Source organism: Gobio gobio (genome assembly GCF_949357685.1).
Source record: "Gobio gobio genome assembly, chromosome: 25".
Lineage (NCBI taxonomy): Eukaryota > Metazoa > Chordata > Actinopteri > Cypriniformes > Gobionidae > Gobio > Gobio gobio.
The window spans coordinates 31,185,442-31,209,855 of record NC_137121.1 but is presented as its reverse complement, the minus strand read 5'-3'; the positions used below and the strand labels follow the sequence as shown (position 1 = coordinate 31,209,855).

Here is a 24,414-nt window from a genome sequence, read left to right as displayed (position 1 = left end):
GGGGGGCCTCCATTTTTGGGGGGGACCATTTTGCTTGGGGCCCCCAAGTTCCTTCAAATGGCCCTTCATCCACATGGATGGCAGGACCCAAGGTTTCCAGCAGACCATTGCCCAGAGCATAACACTGCCTCCGTCGGCTTCTTATACACTGTTGTAATAGCCAAAATTAGTTTAAAACTAACTAGTAGCCTAATGAAGATTAATAAAGTGTTTTAAGAGTCCACAAGACCAAAACTGTCCATCATTCAAGATTCAAGATTCAAGATTCAAGAGTTTTATTTGTCACATACACAGTTATATACACAATATACAACTGGCAGTGAAATGTAAACAGGTCCGATTCAAGAAACATCCAATAATGCTAGATGCAGCACTGTGCGTTTGAGAGATGATGTCGGTGATTTCTCTGAAGAAATGTATTAGGTACTGTTAACTGTAGAAAGGGCACTTCAGACCACCCATTCTGCGCGGAGCTCCCAAAACTCGCCCAATGTAACCCACGCAAAATGACTTACACTCGCGCATGCGCAGTGTCTCCCAGCTAAATGCTAACGCTAGCACACACTAGTTTGCAGCGGCCCCAGATAGCAACAAAATTATCCAGCAAATAGCCTTAACTCCGAATTTACTCTTGAATATGAACTTTAACTTCACATCATCATACGCTACGCCGGGTCGTTAAACGTGCTCTATATAGTTAGCGTGTGGTTATTGAGTGTAAGAGGGAGATTATTTTGGCGCTCGGGCGGACTTGTGCTAGTTTGGCTAATGATTCTTACTCTTCATAAAGTTAACATATGAACCTTGGATAATATGTGGAATATTAATCGATGAAAAGTACCCATCCTGACTGATCACAAGCTTATCGTAAGTATTTTCCCCATGTGTTCAATAGAATATGTTTATCTAGCTAATCTTATCAGATGTCTGTTAGCTGGGCTACGTGAATGCAGTAACTTAGATGTGATGAAATACACAACAAAAATGTGCCAGTACAAACTTTATTGGGTTTATTATGATTTGATCGAATAACAATAAGTTGTATTTATTTTATTCCACTTTCACTTTGAATCTTGTCAGTTGGTAAATGTTTAACGTTAGCTGTAACTTAGATATTTCGTGATGCGTTTAGATGTACACATTTGAATTGAAACTATCCCTGCTAAAGTAAACAGTGCTGCTTCACTACTTATTAACATACTGACTGTATATATATATATATATATATATATATATATATATATATATATATATATATATATATATATATATATATATATATATCGTTTAAAGTGTGTGTGTGTGTGTGTATATATATATATATAAACCTTATAAAAGTAATGATGCGACCAACATGTATTAAAAACAACAACAAAAAACAGGAAAATTCTGTCATAGATAGAGAACCCCTGTGTGGGTCAATATAATATCAGATAATGAACTAACTTCAGGCAATGTTAGTTCAGGTTGCAAAAATATATTAATAAAAAATTTAAAACTTTAACTTAACCTTTTTTTGGAAATAATGGTTAAGATGTGTGCGCAAGGTTTAAGGGAAATATGTGATGCTGGACCACAAAACCAGTCATAAGTCACATGGGTATATTTGTGGCAATAGCCAACAATACATTGTATGTGTCAAAATTATCGATTATTCTTTTATGCCAAAAATCATTAGGATATTAAGTAAAGATCATGTTCCATGAAGATATTTTGTAAATTTCCTACCGAAATATATCAAACATGTATTATTATTAGTAATATGCATTGCTAAGGACTTCATTTTGACAACTTTATTGGTGATTTTCTCAATATTTAGATTTTTTTGCACCCTCAGATTCCAGATAGTTGTATCTCGGCCAAATATTGTCATATCCTAACACACGAAAACATTGACCCTTATGACTGTTTTTTGGTCCAGGGTCACATATGTTTTTTTTTTCTTGATGGTTACAACATTTCTTTAAAACGTGGTATGTAAGTTTTTCAAAAAACATAAAACCATCATGAATACAGATCTTAGATCTTGGCTCATTGTTTTTAAATATATATATATATATATCTCAATTTTTTATAAATCATTAAATATGTAAATCTGATTTAAACTATAAACTGATTAAACCGGTCATGTCATCAATTTTGGTACAGTTTAGTGTCTGTTGCATTGTTAAAATGAAAATACACAACAGCATTGTAATTGTGAAGGTTAAACAAGTATCTGTAAAAACAAGACTGCGATTTAAATTACAATGCTGTGTTTTTTCTCACTTTCTTAAGAAGTTTTAGGTTACAAAGCTCAAAGGCTGTCAAAAGATTTTTATTTTTCTATGTATTTTTTTAGAACAAGTTCTAATATCATGGTATCAAACGCTTGAGTGTGAGAAGTGAATTACTTTATGAAAATATTCCAGGAATGTTTCATTTTCCAAACCATTTTTTCCATTAAGATACCTCACCTCTACCTCCTGCCAGAGGCTTGTTCTCACAACTTAAAGGCTATGTACACACTGCAGCCAAATTCAGTTGTCAGTTCACCTTTAGTGTTTAATCCTGTTCTGTACACACAGAGTTTAGTAATTTAGTAATCAGGATTTTTTCCCATATAGTGGACTTCAATGTGCTATAACAGTTTTGAAGGTCCAAAATTGCAGTTTCAATGCAGCTTCAAAGAGCTCTATATGACCCCGGACGAGGAATAAGGGTCTTATCGCTCTGTTGCGCACAAATCTTTAGCCATGGTCCTGTCAATCATCTCACCTTACGCACGTCATGTGATCAGAGAACTGTGATTCCTGCAGCTCGTGCTGGATGTGCAGAGCAGACGTTTACAATTCAGGGCTCGACATTAAGCTTGTTCACATGCTTGTCCTTCGGACAAGTAAATCTGTCATTCACTTGTCCGAGTAAAAAAATAGCTTGTCCGGATTTCTTTTTTTTTTTTTTGTAAATATAATCTATTCTGAAGCAATATTCTCACCAGTGTTCAATCAGCTTTGACATATTTAAATCTGCATATTTGTGATATTTTTACCTTTTTATAAAGGGCATTTTTCCAAAATCTTATTAAATATAGGCTATGCTTCTGCTTTCATTTGATATTTTTTTTATTTGATCTATAAATTAAATTAGAATAAGACACTATAGGCTGTTACCAATCAAATTATAAATTATTTACACTGAAAAATTACAACTGCATTAAATAATGTTATGAGATTATTTTTGAATATACAAATAAATGTTGGAAAGATGAAACTAAACCACCAGTAGGTGGCAGCAGGTGACCGTCTTAATGAGTGAGTCATTGAGTCGATTCGTTCAAACGGCTGATTCAATCAAGAATTAGGTGGTCGTTTACGAATAGGTGATTGAATCTTAGATTCAACCGATTCATTCAAATCGCTGAATCATTCAGTAACACACGCTGTTGCTGTGAGATGCGTTACGGTTCTGCTGTGATCTTTGTTTGGAACTATTTTCGTTGCTGAAATAGAACAAAAACAGTCAATATTGCGTCTAAAATGTAAGTGACTTAATAGGGCTGCTCGATTATGGAAAAAATCATAATCACGATTATTTTGGTCAATATTGAAATCACGATTATGTAACACGATTATTTCATGTTTCATTTTATGACTTTGGGAATGTGTTGTATTTATTAAAAATACACCTTTCAACAATTCAATTGAAATTGTAACATTTGTTGTACTTTTTGAACTATTAAAATAAATAATATAACATATATTCAAATCAAAGTATAAAAGTATTCACGTAAAAATGATAATCACAAATAAATAAGATAAACAATATGGTTCGGCTAGATATGCTTTTCAGGTACGTCTAACATTAGTTTTCAGGTACAGAAATGTCTCAAATGTAAAATAACATTGCATATTTGAGTGCATAAATTAAAGATTAATCCTATTAAACTTACAAAAGCTATTCAATCCGGATCGGATATGCGTCGTCTTTCTCGACTGTATAAAGTTCACTTAAGGCATATACAGACTATGTCTGCTAGGATACTCATCAAGATGGACATGTTGACATACGTTTTGTGTGAGTTTGTCCGTTCAAGAGCAAGACTTGAAAGAGAACTCAATATTTGCGCGCTGAGAGACGTGTGCGCGCTCTCGGATGATACATTATCAGATACAGATACATTTTCTCACAGCGCGCGGCTTCTCATTCGCGTCTTCTGGCACTAAACCCGGGTGATGACGGGGAAAACGACTGGTCATATTCGAACATACGACAGCACTCGCATGCATTGAACAAAGTTTACAAAGAGAGAATTATTTGAAAAATATGAGGGGGAAAAAAGGACGTTTACACGGCATCCCTGCTCTCGTCAGTTTTTGTTTCTATATTAGATTGTCATAGGTCACTCTGTTTAATTTTCAAGTGGTTAAACAAATTCGTGGTGTTCTCTTGCGTTGCAGACACTACATGTAGCAAATCTTGCACGTAACATGTTTTTGCTCGTCGTCTGATTCCTCGAAGCCAAACTGTTCCCAGACAACGGAGTTGGTTTTGCCTTTTTTGCTCACCAAACGCTGCTGTAACTGCCCTCCTTCTGCCATCTTTACTCGCGCAGAGTTTTTAAATTCCAGCGGATGATATGCACACGAGACTCCCGATCTGAGAGAGATTGTGGCTTCGGGAGGGGCGGATGAGCGCATGCGCGTTTCATTCAGAACGCAAGGCAAAATAATCGTTTTTTCTCGATTGTACTATTTTGGTGATCGTTGGGAGGCGAAATCGAAATCGAAATTCGATTAATTGCACAGCCCTATGACTTAATGTTAATTAATTGTTTATGGAACTGGCGTATGAAATCAGCGTCATTTTCAGTCGTGATGGCATTCAGGAAAACAACACTCTTGTTAGTGTGATGTTGCTTAACTGTATCATATGTTATAAATATAAAAACTACACAATTTTAACCGTGTATGTTTTGTTAACTGAGTTTCTTTGTATGAGCGGCGCTCATTTGTTCTCGATTTTCTCCTCGAGAGGCTGCGCGAGCCTCAACAGCGCAACCTTGTCAGTTCGTTTTATATTATTATCCACTATCGATCTCCACTTACACTAACTGAATGCAGAATCATTATTGCACTTTGATGATTCCCTAGTTATTTTTTGTTTTGACGTTTTACTCAGGATACTTGTCCGTCGGGCAAGTAAAATTATTTTTCACTTGCCCCTTCAAAAAATCCACAGCGTTAATGTCGAGCCCTGCAATTGAAGCGACCATTTTCCAACTGAATGAAATGTTTTTTATTTCTATTAAAGAAAGCGAAGCGACAGTGGATGATGTAATGTAAACGTAGCGGTGGCATATTCTATGCTAATTTCACCCTCACGCTCCATCATGCCGATATCGCGAGACAGCTTTTCACTCAATCTCTTCACATTTTAATCTCGTCACGCCCCTAATGTTTTGTAGACATCATGTACAGCCAAACTTGACCTCTAAAGACCTAATTTATTTATTTAAAAATGTAGTTTATTATGGATTTTTTTTAAACAAATTCACACAATTTCCAACATTCCTAAGTGGATAGTTGGAAGCATTTGGATTCAGAATGTTGGAAAACATAACTATCACTGTCACACTGACCCAATAAACACCAGCAGCGTGAACACACTGACCCAACAAAAACAGGTTTGTTGTGGCTGTGTAAAATGGCCCTTATACAGTAAAGAGCGCTGTACATATGAAATGTTTCTTATTTGATTTTTTTTCCCAACATTATAGAATTACTTCAGACGCAGCTGTCACATCTGTAAACCCTTTCTACATTTAGAGAATGACTGTTTGCTTTGGGCTGGGGAATGAACCAGGAACCCTGGTGGCTGGATCTGGGTAAGAACTGTCATTTCACTTTTTAAAGGGGTCATGCTTCATAATTTATAATCCATAATTTATAAATAATTGGTCATTGTCTGCACTGTTTTTGGGCTTCTGTTTCTCCTTTAAATGCCCACTGCTATGCTTGCGTAACAGCTTAGAAATATTAAATAAGCTTTAACAGATAAAGCAATAGAATTAGAATGCTTACTCATCCGTCATTTCCGACATTGCTGTTGGGCACTAGGGTTGCAATGGTATTTGATATTCTCAGTCTCAGAAAATATCACGGTTTTACAGCATTACAGTTATCATTTGCAATAAACATTACACATTCCTGTAAATGAAAAGGCTATAAGAAATGTCTTGCATTTATATTCAGGTACACGCTCTTATCCCTTTACAGTTACTACTCTCATAAAATACTTGAATTACATGTTGACTTTTAAACCTATATTTAGCGTCCAACAGAAGATATTTCAGCTAAATTAATGTATTAGTGCTGAATATGAATCATCTCCCTCTCCCCTCTGCGTTCTGACTGCAGGACACGCTTTCATGGAAAATGGAAATACACGTGTGAATTAGTAACATTTACAGTAGGGATGCACCAATGTATCGCCCCACGATATTTATCGGCCGATTTTTGATCAATTTACAACCATCTGCATATCGGCTATAGCATATAACAAACCGATGGTTTATTAATGAACTGCGTAAGGCACTGAGCTTTATAATATCTGTTGCATAATCCAAGATTATAATGTAATATTCCTGCTGCGCTGCTGTCTGCGTTTTAATGTTACTCAAACAACAAAAGACCCAAAAAATGTTTTCGCTCACTATTCTCGACTTAATTAACTTTTGTAACTTTCATAAGGATTAATTTCCTCGAAGCGGACAACGCAGACTGAATCCAGTCATAATTTACTGCATAACACGGAATGTCACGGAATTTGTCAAAGTTTTGATGAATATATAAAACGTAGGTCAGTACACTTCAATCAAATAGTGATACTAGTGTCTGTGAATATTAAGCCGCAAAAAGAATATGAATCCTGATCTCCAGTCACTTCATGAGCATTTTACCGTTTCATTCAACAAAATCCATCGTCATATCATAAACACACACACAAACTCGAAGGTCTTCACGGCAACCCGTCAAAATAAAAGTTCACAAGTAATTGTGACAGGATTAATGTTGTACAGTAGAATTAGCTACGTCTCAATGTAATAATAATATATGTTTTTTATTTATACATTGAAGAATATGCAGTGTTATTTAACATTAAACCTACTTAAAAAGCACTGTTTATTTCATATGTATCTTGTTCTGTTGTATTTATATATTTATGTTGGCCTGCTGAATGTTAAATGGATCCAGTCTATGTTCATTGGAAATCATTTGATAATCCAGCAATAAACTAGTTAATGTATGTTTTTTTTGCTGCTGATTTAAAACATGATCAAAACGCTCTATTTTAATTACAACATTTCAAATAAGAGGGCAAGTGACAAATTTCGGTATCGGCCAATAATTATTTGTTAAAATCGGTATCTTATCATCCCCAACAAATCCTATTGGTGCATCCCTAATTTACAGATAAGGATATAACCTGTAAAATGAACGTTTTGCGCTGAGGACGCTCACGCATCTGTCAAAGCGCAAGGCAGGGTATGTTAAACACTAATGCATGAGCTTGAAGCTGAAAATAAAGAGTTCTCATGTTTTGGGCGCTTGGATCACGCATCTTTCCCACACCAGCTCACTGTTTCCATTCCACTATTTGAGATGCATTTTGTCCATAGAAATGTGTTATTCTTTACTGTAATGTGGCGTGACTGGTGAAAGTTTTCCGTGCATCTTTGTCGATGATTTTCATTATCGATTATTATCAATTAGTTGTTGCAGCCCTAGTATTTTTATTTATAGAGAATGTCAGTGTTATTTTAGATTTAAAGGGGCTATATGCGTTTTTCTGAAATTTAAACTCGCGACTGACACCTGTGGCCAAAAAACAGAACTGCTCTTATTTTCTGCTCGCTCTCGCAGCGGTGGTGACGTCACATCCGCAGACAGCGCGGGAAAAAACGACCCGCCAGAAAATAGGAAAAATAGGATACAGGCTTATAGGTGCACCCACTGTGAGCGGACAAGGTGTCAGTATGCTCATCAGGAGATGTTTGAGTCATAAATGGTAAAATAAAAAGGCTATTGTTACGTTTATTTTGGGGAAAAAGTTGCATATAGCCCCTTTTATTACTTTATTCAATTTCAGTAGTATATCTGTACTTGAATACTACAATTAGATGTACCTGAAAAACTTATAGCACTGTTTATTTCATTTGTGTTTTATTCTCTTGTATTTATTTGTGCTATTGCTTGTAATTAGTTTATTTGTTCATATTTTATTACTGACTGTTTACTTGTCTTTTTAAGTTAAAATATATTCAATTCAAAGTTTGAAATCAAGCTTCCTTGTGCTGTGTGTAAGTTATTGCAACAAAATTACCCCATGTACCCCATCTAGAGTTGTGCGCTCTTCATAACAATATAAATATGACTCCACACATAATTATATAAATTGTAAAAACATAAAATTTAGAGTAAGGATACATATATAGGTGAGATAATTGTAATGTTTTAAAAATGTTTCTAAAAAAAAATGTCTACATATCGCACACCCCTATCATTGGCCATTTAAAAAGGGATGAGTTGTTTGATATGTCCCACCCCAATTCATGTAGGACCCTATGATTTCACTGAGCAGAAAATGCGGACGGAATCGTGGAATCCAGTCATAAAAACGGAATTTACTGTATAACAAGGAAATCACTGAATTGTCAGTTTTCTGATAAATAAATAAAAATCAGGTCTGTACACTTAAATAAAATCACGATATAGATGTGTCTATGAATATTAAACCACAAAAAGATGTTTAAATATGAATCCTGCATGTCTCCGTGTGAATGAATGGCGCAGACACACGGTTTCACTTACCACCACCACTGAATCAGACGTGCGGTTTCTCAGACACACACACACACACACACACACTGAAGCACTCTATGGATTATCAGCGTCTGTAGCCTTACTATATGAAGACATAAACTTCATCTTCGAGCCGTTCTGAGAGTCACTTCATGAGTATTTTACCGTTTCATTTGAGAAAACAGCAACCCGTCAAAATAAAAGTTTGGTTTAACTTGACAGAAATATATTACTGTTATACAGTAGAATTTAGACAAGTCTCAATGTAATAATAATACTAACTTTAATAATAATAACATATTATCAAAACTTTAATTTTTTTAAGGAAAAATCACGTTTTCTTCATTGCAGCTCAGTGCAGCATGTTATTTGACAAAGTTTAATTTCATATGATTAAGAGTTAAATTAAATTAATATTATGTCTTCATTTGATTTCCAGAAAATACACAACACACAGCATTTGTGGGGGACATTTTTTATTTATAAAAAAAAAAAAAAAATAATAATAATAATAATATATATATATATATATATATATATATATATATATATATATATATATATATATATATATATATATATATATATATATACACATACATATATATACATACATATATACACATACATATATATACATACATATATATACATACATATATATATATACATATATTAAAATAGTTGGTTTTTATGAAGTTTATTAATTCATTTAATAATTCATTTAATATATATGGGGGGGGGGGTTATTTCATAGGGACCTAAAGATGTAATTTTTTGATCAACTTTTTTTGTTAAATTGTATAGGTTCCATTATTTCAATTAATTAGACATGCTTTTTGATTACTAAAATTGTACCAATTTGACCATTAAAATCGAGTCCAAAATCATTTGAATGGAAAATAATGGAATTAGGAAAAAAATTAAACGGATTTCATAGGGCCCTATATTGTGTTTCAATCATAAATGCATAAACACTTAGATGAAAACTGCGCCCATCAAGCTAATCCACAGGACTTGAAGAGCAATCCACATTTCCTGTTTTCCCTTTTTATTCTTAATTTGATTTGTGCTTCAGACCAGTTGTACACTGCCGAAATTTGTGCTGTGCTTTAGGTATCAAATGGTCTGAAGAAGCCATGGGAAGCTGTTTTAGCTGTCCAGATAAAGAATCAATCCCTGACAATCACCAGAGTAAATTTAAGGTCAGTATTTTTCAACATGCATGCATCGTGATGCTCTTGTTTGTGGGCGGTTGGCTTTGTTTGATGAGTCCATTTGGTTTGTGTTGAGTTTGGTTTGGTCGGATGTGTTCAGGTGGTGAATGTGGATGATGACGGGAATGAGCTGGGAGCAGGAATCATGGAGCTGACGGAGGATGAGCTGGTCCTACGCACACGGAAATGTGATGCTGTCAAGTGGCCTTACCTGTGCCTGCGCCGCTATGGCTACGATTCAAATCTCTTCTCATTTGAGAGTGGCCGTCGTTGCCAGACAGGTCAAGGTAAAGCTAAAATCTCCCATACCGTATACTCATCATACTTAAATGTAATTACGCGTTGATAAGATACGCATGTTGTGAGACTTGGAAATAATTGGTACAGACGTTTCAGTCATTTGAAGGCCTCCCAAATGAGGTCTGTTTGCACGGTTATTAATATACGACTGTTAACATTTGAACCCATGCTTTCAAAAGGATGAGCTCGAGAGCGTTTGCATGCTTGATCAGGTAAGTCCGGCTTGATGTGCTCCCAACATTTAGATTCAACACTGCAGCCTCTTGCAGGATTAGCAAATGTTGGCTTTCCTGATAAGTATCAGAATAATGCTATGTTTTGTGTTGTGTTTGTTTGTCCATCGTATGGTGTATTCGAGCTGCACGATCACTGATCTATATAGAGAACTGGATTGCTCATGTTGTCATAAAAAGTGAAGCCACAGCGCCGCCATTAATGATGATTTGTGTATAAATGCAAGACGTCACATTAAGGCCTGTACACACCGGGACGAATATCGCGCGCGCTTATCGCCAGCGTTTTTCGTGCCGTTTTTCGGCGCGTCTTGAGTGTTCACACCCAAACGATTTTCACTGGCGCTGCACCGAGTGAACGTGCACATTCAGTCGATGCGCTCCCGGTACACAAGATGGTGCTGCGGCACTTTAAGCCTCTGACACTCGCTTGTCACACAGAAGGAGAAGAGAGACCGTATTTACGTGCTTGCCAAAACCATAGACATATTATGTATATGGACAAAACCATTCACAGACTTTTTGCTAACTGGCAAGCAGCATTAGCAGTTCATCTTCTTCTTTGTCTACTTACTACTTCTTCGTCGTATCAATGTGTGCTCGGCAAGACTGTTTTGTGCTCGAGCGCCACCAAGTCGTGTTTTACTGTCACTTCAGCAGCTCCAGGCACGTGAACAAAAGCGCCGATCTCATTGGTCGGACAGTTTTTACGCACCGCGTCAAAATAAAAAAACGAACCCGAGGCGGTTTTTTAAAAATGACGCTTTTACGCCTGGCGTTTTGCGCGTCGGTGTGAACACTCACATTGGCGCCGTATTGTTTAGTCCCGAGGCGTTAAACGTCGGCGATAAACGCGTGCGAAAATCGCCCCGGTGTGAACAGGCCTTTAGGCTATTCAATTTGTTTCGTTTTGTGAAGAAAAGGATATGTAAATGTGAAGATGTGAACGTTTGTTCGTGGACGTGTGTTGTTTGGAGGATTCAAACGATTTGTCATTGCTTGCACAAGAGTGCATATGAGGAAAACACTCGGACATTGTGTGAAATAGTATTATAATAAGGGAAAATTTCCCATAGTTACCAAATGACCGTTAATAGTGTTCAAATATAGGCATCATTGTGACACTTATCGCTACATGATCTTTTCAGGGTGGAATTCTTGTATGCTGAGAGATGTCAGTTCGTTTTGGTGCACACAACATGCATCGCATTATGAAACTATTCTTTTTGACATCTTGGAGTGAAAACATAGACTGAACTTGAGGCCACGGGCAATCTGCCTCCCGTAGCTCACACACATCTTCCTCTGCTTCGGCCATCATCTTCCGACTAAACGCGCGCTAATTATAAGCGGATGATGCGTAGCCACCTCTCGCGAAGCAGCCTCTCCAACGTTTCGCGAGACTTGCGAAAGTCATATTAACTTATTTTAAAATATATAATTATTACCATTTGACAGTAACGGAGGAACGCCACCGAATGTAACTAAGTAAAAGTACAGTTTTTTCACAAGAAATTTACTTGAGTAAGAGTAAAAGTACCCATCTTTAAATCTACTCTAAAAGTACAAGTTACCCAAAAAATGTACTCAAGTAAATGTAACGGAAGTAAATGTAATTCGTTACTACCCACCTCTGGTAGTATGCCTTGTAACCTGAAATCACTATTGTGTTTGTGTATTTAAGTTGTGATGTTGTATTGTTTTTATTCATACCGTAGGCTAACTGCAAATGTTTCAACAATGATTTCGTTAACAGCATGCATTTCGAAGCAGTTAATGATTTAAACGATGGTTAAATTAATAAACTTTGAATTTTAATACAATATAGTGCAATATGAAGAATTATTAGGCACATTGACTTTCTTAACATGTTTTTTTCCAGGCACATTTTACCAATTCCAAACCACATTAATCTTAATAACTACTATTCATTTTGTATTTAATAATTTATAAGTGGTATATAATTGTTCATGAAGGCTGGAAATGAAAAACGCCTTATATTCAGGTGTGCATAATTATTAGGCACCTTTTCTTTTACAGATGGACTCTTGAAGGACCAGCACTACATCCTCTTCATCTTCCAAAATCTGGCAGTAAGTTTTGGGAGTTCATTTTTAGTCCATCTCTGCAAAACGGACTTCAGGATAGGAGATGAACTCCCAAAACTACTGCCAGATTCTGGAAGATGAATTCTTCAAATAGTGGTACATAACATAACATAATTATATGTTATACCATAATTATATCATATTTTAACATAAGTCTCTGAGATCCTGACAACCTTGCACTTCTGGAGAGTCCGGTTAGGTTGCAGTTCTGGAAAATGGTGGAGCTGGAGTCTAAAGGGTTTACTGATGGTTTCACACTTAATTCTTCAACTTAACTGCAAAATAATTTAGAATTAACATGTGTCTTTTCATCGCCACCTATTTTTGTCTGATCCTGCTGACCCAATGAGCATTTCATTGTCCAATGGTCATACCTTTGGTCCCGATAGAGTTAAATCTCTTTTTTGGCTCATTTTATCTGTAAAAGAAAACATGCCTAATAATTATGCATATATTGCATAATATATATTTTTATATATTTTTTTTCTTCCTTGACATTAGATTAAATAGTAATTGACCTATCGGTAAGCCCCGCCCCCCTTAGTTACTGTTGCTAACTCGGACAAACAAACGGAGTTACTATATCTTACAATGACAGCTGTCAGTGTGAAAATCTTATCCCAAGATGTTTTTGGACACAGAATGTAGCGTTTATCCCGTCCGAATGATGGCCAAACTTTACTGATGGTTTATCAAGTTTATTATGTCCTTTTTCACTCCAAAAAAATAATCGTAAGAGCTAAACAAACAAAGCATAAGAAGTGCGCATTAACGTCTCATTCACAAACTATCTCTCTCTGTTGCATTAACATTACAGCAAATTACACAAAAACACTCATACAACTAACAGTAAACAAACATATACACAGAGCTTATGCCTTTTTGAGGGTGCAGTTAATAACTGGTAAACTTTGTATCTGCAAAACAACTCCGATAAACAGAGTGCGAGCTCTCCCTTTCACTACCCAGAGACTATAATACCCATAAAAATAGGAGTCCTTAAACATATCTAAAATTAAATTACTTTAAATACAACCAGTTTAATATGGAGAGGCACTGAAATGTAGACGTTCGTGTTTTTGACCTACAGTGTTACATGACCTGAGAACAGTTAGTTATTACAGTTTGTATGTCAGCAGGGACTTTAATAGTAACTTAACGAGAGTATGACAAACAGAAAATCCTCTCAGGATCCCTGGAATCAGTGTTACAGTACCTCAGGCACGACATTTTAGCATTTTTGTAGCATAAACACCATCAAACCGATGAGAGCTTCGGATTTTCCAATGTTTCTCTATGGCGCTGACACCTAAAGATGTCCGAGTTCCGGTCCCAGCGCAACTGATACTCAACTGCTATTGGCTCATCTGAGTTCGAGGGGAGGGGCTTACCGATAGGTCAATTAGTGCACTTTTAACAACTAATAAGAGCTGAATTTTTACTAAATATTATTATAATATTATTTATTAGAAGTATACACTAACTTTCATGCCACGTCACTTGGGTGATCGCTCAAGCTCATGGTGGAAGGACAGAGCCAGTTTCCCCATGTAGCCAGGTTGGCTTAGCGCTACCTTGGAGTCCCAGCAACATCGTAATTTTCGTAGCTTGTTACAAAATAAAAAATCTCTCGCCTCAGAAAACCGCTTTCCTGTCCGTTATACTGTGCCCGTAGCGCACACTCTTTAGTGACACGCGTGTCCTATCGCCATATATCAGGGGTGTCCAAACTTTTTTTAAAGGGGGCCAGATTTGATGTTGTGGACATACCCGGGGGCCGGTATATATATTTATATCTAAAACTTTCATCAACCAAAAAGTTTTAATGGGTGAAATCTAAATATTATTACTGAGTTAGAACTCTATTCTTATTTAAATGTAATAAGTGCCCTATTTAGATCACCACAGGTAAAACCACACTACAAAAAATACCTTTCTTACTTGGTATTTCTGTCTTTTTTCCAGTCCAAATATAAAAAAATTCTTAAATAAAGATGCTTTTAGGAAAATTACATATTTGTTTTTGATTCCCGGGGGAAAAAATTTAAATGAATTTAGTTTTTGCTTGAAACAAACTAAATTATTTGCCAATGGATTAGAAAAATAATCTTGTTTCTGTTTGGGACAGAAACAAGATTCCAAACAGAAACATAATTTTTCTTACCCCATTGGCAGATATATAATTGCTTGTTTTAACCAAAAACTCACTTCAATTTCATTTTATTTTCCAGAAAAAATATCTAATGTAATTTAACTTATCTAGTAAATTCATCTTGATTTAAGAATTTTTTTATATATTTATATTAGAAACAAGACAAAAATACTAAATGACAGTATTTTTTGCTGTGCACGCAAGGCAAAAAGTAAAAAAAAAGTGTCTCTATCTAGAATGGCTTTAAGGTATTTAGTCTATTAACATAAATACAAATGCACAAAACAGCTAGCCTAGAAATCTAGACGCACCCTAGCGGCAGAAAATGTATTTTGCCGCGAGTGTAGTCTAACCAACTCTCGGTAGACCTGTGAGCTGGAAAAACCAAACTGGTCTGGGCGGGCTTAACATAACGACGGCACGTCACGGCAGAGTTGCGGAGGTTCTGCGTGCTACTCGTAAACAAAGAAGCTGAGGAACAGCCCTGTCAATGGTGAGCTTCCAGACCCAACATCTTGATGTGGGTCTGGCTTGTCAGGCTACAAAACAGCAAGTTTATGACAAAAACAGTCTGCAATTTGGCTTGTATTACTCATTTAATACATGTCTACATTACAAATGAAATAAAATTAGAAATTAGCCTACAATTCTGACAAATTACCACGGTTACAGGTAGTGTTACCACAGTAAATCCATGATAAATGTTGGTGAATTGTTGTTTGAAAAGCATTTAAACTGAATTTTTAACATTATGGTAAATGGTAAAATGAGTAGATAATTTCTGACTAGTCTACAGTGCAGACATTTATTTCATTTGAGTTTACTCCGGTATGCCAACTGCTTTAAAGGAAACGTGAAGCCAATGTATAAAGTTAATAAAGATAAAGTTCAATTATTGCTGTTGTTATTATTAAGTTAAAAGTGAATCTAGTGTTATTATTGCTGGTGCCCGCCATGAATCATGACTCCACAACAAACAGAATCGAACCAGGGCTCCAAAACCGTGACATGAACCGAACCAGGGCTTAGGCGTATCTTTACACCACTAGAAAATCAACGTGCCTAATAATTCTGCATGCACTGTTGTAACACAGGCTTGTATTAATATTTTTTTGTATGGGCTATTCGAATCGATTTCTGCAGCTAAAAAGATATGTTAATGTTTAATATTTCCTCCATAATTATTTACATAAAGAAATCTATTTACATAAAGAAAAATATAAAACTAATCCTGTGAGACTGAGAAACATACAAACACAGCAAATCTGTGATTTTTGGTCAATGTTTTGGCTGCAAGTCAATGATGCCCTCTGTCGGCAGGTAATAGTAAGATGGCCGCTCAAACTCTTCCGGTGGCTTCAGCACCTGATGGCAGTTTCGAGCGCAATGAGCAATCCAGTCATTTATATAGATCAGTGTGCACCATTCATTCTGGATCAATTGAGAATAACTATTTTTTTGTTTCAAACAGAGATCACGATTCTGAACAAACAACTAAACAAGATAGCCTAATTTACTGGAGGTTCTGACAAGATGTTAATATCTGCAGTCTATTTAAATGTTGAATTAATCTGAATTATTAAAAAAAAAAAGAAACGTTGAAAATTATGAATGATTCAAAAACTCACTCATAAATACTTGTTTCATTGCTGGATGAATCAGCGTTTTTGAACTAATCTCTTGAATGATTCAATGACAAATATATTTTGATCTTTACCTTTACAGAATCTCTACCACAGAAATAATGGTAATATTTGGTTGAAAAGACTGAAGCCATTTCATACCTATACATGACAAGCCATGGCTTTCTCTGGGTCAGCAGCAACGGCAATTCAAATTTGAATGTTCCAGTCTGATTTTGTCAACGGTTTAAAAGACAGACAAATCATTGTCATTTATAAATGAGATTGTGTGGGTGTTTGAATCGAGATCGTGCAGCTCTACGGTGTATGTATTAGAATATTGTTTATTATTATATGCCACCATTTGCAACAGGTAGTGTCTTTTTTGGTCATCTCTTACAGCAGCACAGCAAGTGTTTTTAACCGTTTGTGTTCATGCTCTGCAGGGATATTTGCCTTCAAGTGTTCACGTGCTGAAGAGATCTTCAACATGCTGCAGGACATCATGCATAATAACAGCATCAGCGTAGTAGAGGAGCCAGTGTTTGAGCCCACCCTCACACAAGCTGAACCAGACCTTCCTCTCACACCACACACACCAACCAGTATGTCTGCACTTCATTCATTCATCAATTTTTATTAAGAGCTCTGAACAGAAACGTTCACAGAAAAGTTCTAAGTCAAAGCACTCAAAACATGTTAGGTTCTTCAGACTGGGTTTGGATGTTAATTATTAGACCTGCACGATTCTGGATAAATGAAGAATCACGGTTTTATTTTAGTTTAAAATAGAGATACTGACTCTGAATAGACAGCTAAACAAAATAACATGTAATTTACTTCAGGTTCTGACTAAATGTTAAAAATATTCAATTGAATTCATTATTTATTTCTTAAATTGGTTTGATTGTTTCAATCATTCATTCATAAAGACTGTTTTATCACTGGATGAATAAGTGTTTTTTGCACATTTTTTAAATAAACGCCACCTACTGGCGTAACAATGTAATTGATACCATTTTTATATGCTACTTTCAAAAGGTAATTGAAACTATTTTGATAACTACCCTAGACATCATTGTTTATATACTAACTATATTTATACCATTACTTCTGTGTAGGGCTGCACGATTATGACAAATCATAATTGTCGATTATTCCCTTTGTAATTGCAATTATTAAAACCTTCCTGGATAAAACCTTTTATTGCTTTTCTATAGCATTTAAGCCTCAAATGTTAACTATTCATTGGTTTGATTTCTTTAAAAAAAAAAAAAAAAACATGGTATTGTAATGTTATACTAAAACTAAAAATGCAACTATGGAAAAAAAAAACGTAACCTGTAGAAAGAATAAAAACATCTTAAGCATGTAGAATAATGTAAGTGGACATTTATTTTTGTGATTGTGCGTTTGAACGATTACGTAATTGTGGCATCCGTAATTGTAATCACTATTAGAAATTAATTGTGCAGCCCTACTTCAGTGATAATTTTAATTATTGTAAGAAAAGGCTGTTTGTGAAGCCTTTTCATACCTTGTACATGTCAACGGTTTTATAGACATCTAGCCGAATCATTGTAATTTAGGAACAAGATCTAGTGGGTGTTTGAATCAAGATTGCAATCTTTTGAGGCCAAGATCTTGAAAAGTAGCAATAGCTCTCAAAAGAGCTGACTTTTACTATAACTTTCTGGGTGAATTCTATCAGAACCATCTATAAATGTTAGTGATATCATGTCTAATAGACCTTTTAGTTGGTTATTTGTATTTCAGTTTAATTTCTGTTGCAGATGTCTTTAGCATTACGTATGTGTATAAAAGTTTACTGATGACTGTCAGTGGTGTGAGTGGAAGTCAATGAACTGCACTGCAAATATGATCTATTTTTCTTATGTTTATTTGTAAGTAAATTAATATACTAAAACTAATATACAGTTAATTGTTTGTTTGCTTTAGCTCCTGGCAACATTCTTCCCACCTTACCAAATGGCAGCTTACGGTATCCCTCATTGGGGGATGCGTCCTCTCACCCGTCTAGTCGCCATCCATCCGTCGGGAGCGCATGCCTTCCCTCACTGGGCGAGGAGTCCACACACCCTCTCTTAGCTGCGGATGAGGCTGTAAGGGTAGGTGAAAATTGAATTTTTAGAGGTAGCTCTATCTTTATCAATAACCAGGGAAATTCAATTATTAACAAAACATAGTGGATGTTTTCTAATGAATAATGGATGCATAAAAATGTTGACTCAGTAGACAGTGTAAGCAGGAGACAGCCAGTTAGGAACCACTTCTACATGATATAACAATTTTTTAATACTGTTTCCTAAATTGTGGATAATTAAGCTTCTGTCAGGTCCACTAAAGTCAAAAAAACACAATAGACAAACATTTAGTACATTTTGAATTGCATATTTGGCAAAGATTTAGATTTGGCGGTATGGCTCTGTTCTAAATTTCCCATCCTTTTCATGAGCTCCATGAAAAGCCAAGACAGGGAACAGCAGCAGATTCTGGAGACAACCTCCCATTTAACTAGGAGGGCAGAGCAAATCCCCCATTTAGAACAGAGCATGCATCAATGACAACAGAATGACATGATTAAGTTAAGCAGTTTAAGGAGGAGCTGGGGAGGAGGTGGGTTGCGAAGCAGCGTGCAGCAGAAGCGTCCAAGGCAGATTGAAGTGAAGCTATGCTTAAGTAAGGCGTCCTGTTTGAGAGAAGCCAATTGAGAGCATAGGATCAGCTGAAACAGATCAGCTGAAAAGAGGGGCGGAGTTAGAATTTCCCAATCAGCTGATAGCGGAGCTTGACTACGTGGCCTGCCAGAACTAACGCTGGCGCTTGATTATATGTCATATGCTGAAGTAAATTTCTGGAGTGAAAACAACAACAAGAACTAACAACAAGAACCGTACAGAACCGAAAACCGTGACCCTAAAACCGTGATACGAACCGAACCGCGGGTTTTATGAACCGTGCCACCGCTAGTGAATATCCTAGTAAACATAGTCAGTTATGTCTTAAGTGATACATGAGTGATACACGATATCGAATGGAATTTAATCGGAATTGGAATTTAATTGAATCGCAAGCTTGAGAATCGTGAAATGTCAATACCCAGCCCTACAAGCAGAGTGTTATCATGGTAAATGTTTAGTGGTTGTTTGATTGTCAAACACGACTGCCCGAATTAATTCTTTACCATAAGTGAGTCTCTTTTGAACTCTTTTGAAATGAATGTGCGTGTTCCACTCAAACCCGCAACAGATAAAGGATCATCTAAATCAGACTGTACTTTGCTGTTTGGTGGTCATGCAACATCAGACAACATTTACAGTATCAAAGTCATGTGTCAGAGATGATTATATATATATATAGGGGAAGCATTTAAGGTTTCTTCTCATCATGTAAGCATATACTTTTCCATTAGAGTCTGGAAAAGCATGATTTGAAATGGAAAATGCATAGGAACCCTGAATTAACCTGCCACTCCAGTTGAAAGGAGTACAATTATTGGTTAACAACCACAACAAGATGTTGGTTATGCTCCCTTCATGTGCTATCGGAAATTTCATACTTCCCACTTCTGAAGTCGTGATTACTGGCTCATTGCATTCAAATTTTGACCTGATAATTCCGATAGCATGTGAAGGCAGCGTTATTCTTATGCTGCGTTCACACCAAACGCAAATAGAGCGTCAAAATCGCGTCTACCACGTTTAGTTTTCGCATTAGTTTTAGTTTTCGTTTAGTAGCATTCGCGCGTCCGCGGCGAATTGGACGCGCGTAGAAATCGAGCGTTTGATGCGAAATTGACGCGCGTTCAAGGCACTCGAGGAGAAATATGTCATAAAACATCACTCTGCCTCTTTTCATTTTCATTAAAAATATATATTAAACATTAATAGCCACACAAATGTGGTCCAGGCAACTCCTACATTATCTTCACTGCATGTATATTTAAATATCCTTAAAAAATAAAGTTATGAAACTTCTCTTTGCCCAGAAGGACTAGCCGAGAAAAGGCTGCTCTCGCCGGGGTTATGAGAGGTGATTGCCCGGTGATTGCCTGGATCTCACAACTCCAAAAACACAAGATTATTTTTTTAAATAGGCGTTCTCTTTATAAATAAACCACAGATTTGAGCTTTAAACAACTACATTCTCACCTGAAAAAGTCTTAAAACGACTTTTTGTGACACAATAGTACTATTTTTAATTTATGCAGGGTTTGTCATCACGTCACTTTACCACGTGACAGCAGCAAGCAGGCTCCTGATTGGTTAATGCGGCGCGAATTGACGCCAAAGTTCACATTTTTGAACTCGGGCGTCAGACGCGAATTCGCTTCAAATTAATGCACAAAAAGCACCACTCGCGTGTAACGCGCAAGACGCTGAATTCGCGTCCAATTCGCGCGAACTGGACGTGCGAATGAGGCGGATTTGCGTCCTTCGCGCCGCAGGACCTCCAGACTCGCGTCAACGCACCTTTTCATTGACTTAACATTGAAATCACTCGCGCCAGACGCTCAATTCGCGTTTGGTGTGAACGCAGCATTAGGTTTGGGTGATATGGCAAAAAAATGTAATCTCCTTTTTTTTTTTTTTTCAGAACGATTGACCGATTGTTTTGATACGTAATATTTAAGTATAAATATTTATAAATATTTTATTGTTACTACTATCTCATTTCACAGATAGTTTGTTTCTGTATTGATACTATATAAAAATGAAGATACAATGTAAAGTATTTCCTCTGGCTCTTATTTTAAATTTATTTTGTTCTGTTATTATGCTGCTTTTTTTCATCTGTTGACGTTGTACAAGCAGAATGTGGCAGTTTTTGTCCCGACCCTCCTCCACTCTGATTGGCTCATCTTTTGTGACTGTGTCGCGTTGTTGAGCAAATTACCGTAGAGTCTAGACCCGAAGAGAAGCTTGTAGACAATCTTTTACTGTCTATGAGGCAATCGGGGGGACGTGGAGGCATAAACGCCGATAGAGATGATGCAGATCCTGCTTCATTCATCAAAAGTTGCTCCTGCTCACCCTCTCTGTCTCTGCAAGATTCGGTGATTCAGATTTCACTTTGCACAACTACTAGAAGTCTTAGAACTGTCAGACAGGTTGCTCACGTCACATCTACGTCGTCAAGCTCAGTCCGAGGCTGCGCAGTATGTTCAGCCATCAGGAAGTGAGTGCTTCTATCTGACTTCAGTTTTCTCCGTTGAAGTCTATGGGGTCGCTCTGTCCATTTCTTTTACTTTACTGTCTATGGTGTTTAGCCACGCTTGCAATGCTGGTGTCAGGGAGTTATACTCACGGAACACTTTAGTTATTCACAATCACTAAAGTTCATTATTTGAATGCGTTTTAAAGCCTTGCCGGCTAAACATTTAATTTTCATGCTCATGCACCGTTTTAACATGCGCTGAGCGCGCGCACTAAAAGCCTGTCAAACACGTGATTACTGGACTAAGTAGTCTTATTGCACTAATACTGTCAAATACACACAAGGTTAACATAAACACAGTCAGTTATGTCTAAAGTGAAAGTAAAATCGCGTGTGTCTGTATATTAGATGTGTAGAGGTCTTAAAGGGATAGTTCACCCAAAAATGAAAATTCTGTCATCATTTACTCACCATCAAGTTGTTCCAAACCTGTAAAAGTTTCTTTGTTCTGCTGAACACAAAAGGAGATATTTAGAACAATGCTTGTAACAAAGCAGATAGAGCAACCATTGAGTACCATAGTATTTTTTTCCCTACTATGGTAGTCAATGGTTGCTCTATCTGCTTGGTTACAAACATTCTTCTAAATATCTCCTTTTGTGTTCAGCAGAACAAAGAAACTTTTACAGGTTTGGAACAACTTGATGGTGAGTAAATGATGACAGAATTTTCATTTTTGGGTGAACTATCCCTTTAAATTGACATGTCAACATCAACATCAGTTGAGGGCTGCAACTTCACTTTTAAAATGACAATATCCTGGCCGGACTACTGTTGTCAGTGATATAAGTATTTGAAATTAACATGATTTCTTAATGTCTAGTGACATATCAGGGCCATTTTATGATTAATTGAGATACATTTCTTACATACAGTTCCTTTAATCGAAAAATCGCCCAGCCCTATTTATTCTTATTAAAAATGTCATGCCACTAAAGATACTACAATAGTAACTAAAGCATGTCTTATGTTCCGTCTCTTTAGGGGCACACCTATGTGAACACCACTGGTCTGCTGGAGCAGCACAGCCCAAGTGTTTTAGATGTTCCTGCAGTGCTGAATGTCTCGCTAACTGATGGAGAGGAATCCATCCCTCAAGAGGCCCCTGATCCTGGTCCTCGAGTGCAGCTGGAGCCTGAAGGTGTTAGGTTTGTTTTGGGCCCAACTCCTGTGCAGAGACAGAGGCAAAAAGAGGCTAATTTGTCAGAACAGCAGTGTGCTGGGGCAGAGGGAGGGGCGAGTAGCTCAGCCCAGAACTCAAATGGGAATGTTATTTCACACCCTAAAAACACAGATGCTATTGACAGCGGTAGATCTGAGGAAATCTCTCCGGAAGTGTCGATCATTCCAGAGAACTTTAACGGTTCGGCCTCAGCTGTCTCTCGCCGTCGGACTCGGCCGCCACCTCTCACTCCTGAGGCCAACGTCAACAACTCAGCCCAGCGAAGAACGGCTTTGCTGGACTACGAGAACCTCCCAGCCTTACCTCCTTTGCGAGAACATCCAAAGGGCGGCTCCGAAGATGAGGACGGGGAAGAAGTTGCAGAGCTTCAGTCACATCCCATCAACGGTTTCCACAACCACCGGCAGTACAGCCCTGACCCCACTCACTACTACATCAACACAGAGAATGTGACCGCCCCCCTCAGCGCTAACAAGGTAGAGTCGGCCCGCTGGCGGGACCGCTCTGCACCAACCTTCTTTAACTTTGATTTCCGCCGGCCCTGTTTAGAGTCCCACAGACTGAACTACATTGAGGTGGAGACCGAGACCGAGAACTCTAGCAACCCTCAGACCCCAAAGACGCCCACTTCACCTCTGCCCCAGACGCCCACCCGCAGGACAGAGCTCTATGCAGTCATTGACGTGGAGCGCACGGCTGCCATGTCAAGCCTCCAGAAAGCACTGCCCCGTTACGATGGTACCTCCAGGAAAACGCGCCATAACAGTGTTGATCTGCCCATGTGACCTGTCCCTGGTACCGCCGGAAGACACTCCTGTTTGTTTCAAAAACGTTCCAAATTTATTCCAAAGGCAGGTGGACTTAATATCACAAATGTTGTATTGTTTGTAACACTTGTAGGGATTTCATGTAGTTGAAAGAGTGTCACTCTGTCTCATGTTGGCTTGAGAAAATTAACAGAGGAGCTCGCCATATACCTTCATTTTATTCCTATGGTAATATACTACTACTTTTCTTACACTCGTTTTTCAGTGCCTGTTTATTTTTGTTTTATTATGTTAATAACAAGGTTGGACAACATTCCACAGGTCCGTTCCATACGGTACAAATCAGTATTACTGATCATATGTTTGTTTTTCTTTATTTACCCTTTATCAAGTGACTAAGTTGTTTTAAAATCTGTATCTAAAGATAACTTCACACACTACGTTTTGAATTTTTGGCTTCGTATAGTAGATTTCAATACTTGGCACAATAAAAGTCTATTTTGTTTGATTGAGGTTTTTAGTTTTGAAGCTGTACATTTATAATACATGCACTGTGGCCCCCTTACACCTGCCATAAACATGCCTTTCGTATCCTGAATTGCATTTCCGTTTTATGTTCCGTTGTCTCTAGTGTGATCAGATGAAGATCCTATTAGTTATCCATGAAAAATAGAATAGAAATAGCATAATATAAGAGATTCTGTTAATCAAAAGAAATGTAATTTCATCAAATTTTACATTGATAAAATTC

At 37.1% G+C, this 24,414-nt stretch overlaps 1 protein-coding gene across 2 annotated transcripts; it reads left to right on the top strand.

Moving 5' to 3' along the window:
* Positions 1-519: 519 nt before the first annotated feature.
* On the top strand, positions 520-24,171 carry frs2b (fibroblast growth factor receptor substrate 2b). Of its 2 annotated transcripts, none has more exons than XM_079810379.1 (7): positions 520-867; positions 5,759-5,866; positions 9,960-10,048; positions 10,161-10,347; positions 16,922-17,080; positions 18,435-18,604; positions 22,698-24,171. In XM_079810379.1, the coding sequence occupies exons 2-7, from the start codon at positions 5,836-5,838 to the stop codon at positions 23,679-23,681; spliced, it is 1,620 nt and encodes a 539-aa protein (XP_079666505.1). In that variant the 5' UTR covers positions 520-867; positions 5,759-5,835; the 3' UTR covers positions 23,682-24,171. The 2 variants fall into 2 exon arrangements, with proteins under 2 accessions (XP_079666505.1, XP_079666506.1); XM_079810380.1 differs by having other exon boundaries at positions 770-867; positions 5,808-5,866.
* Positions 24,172-24,414: the final 243 nt, after the last annotated feature.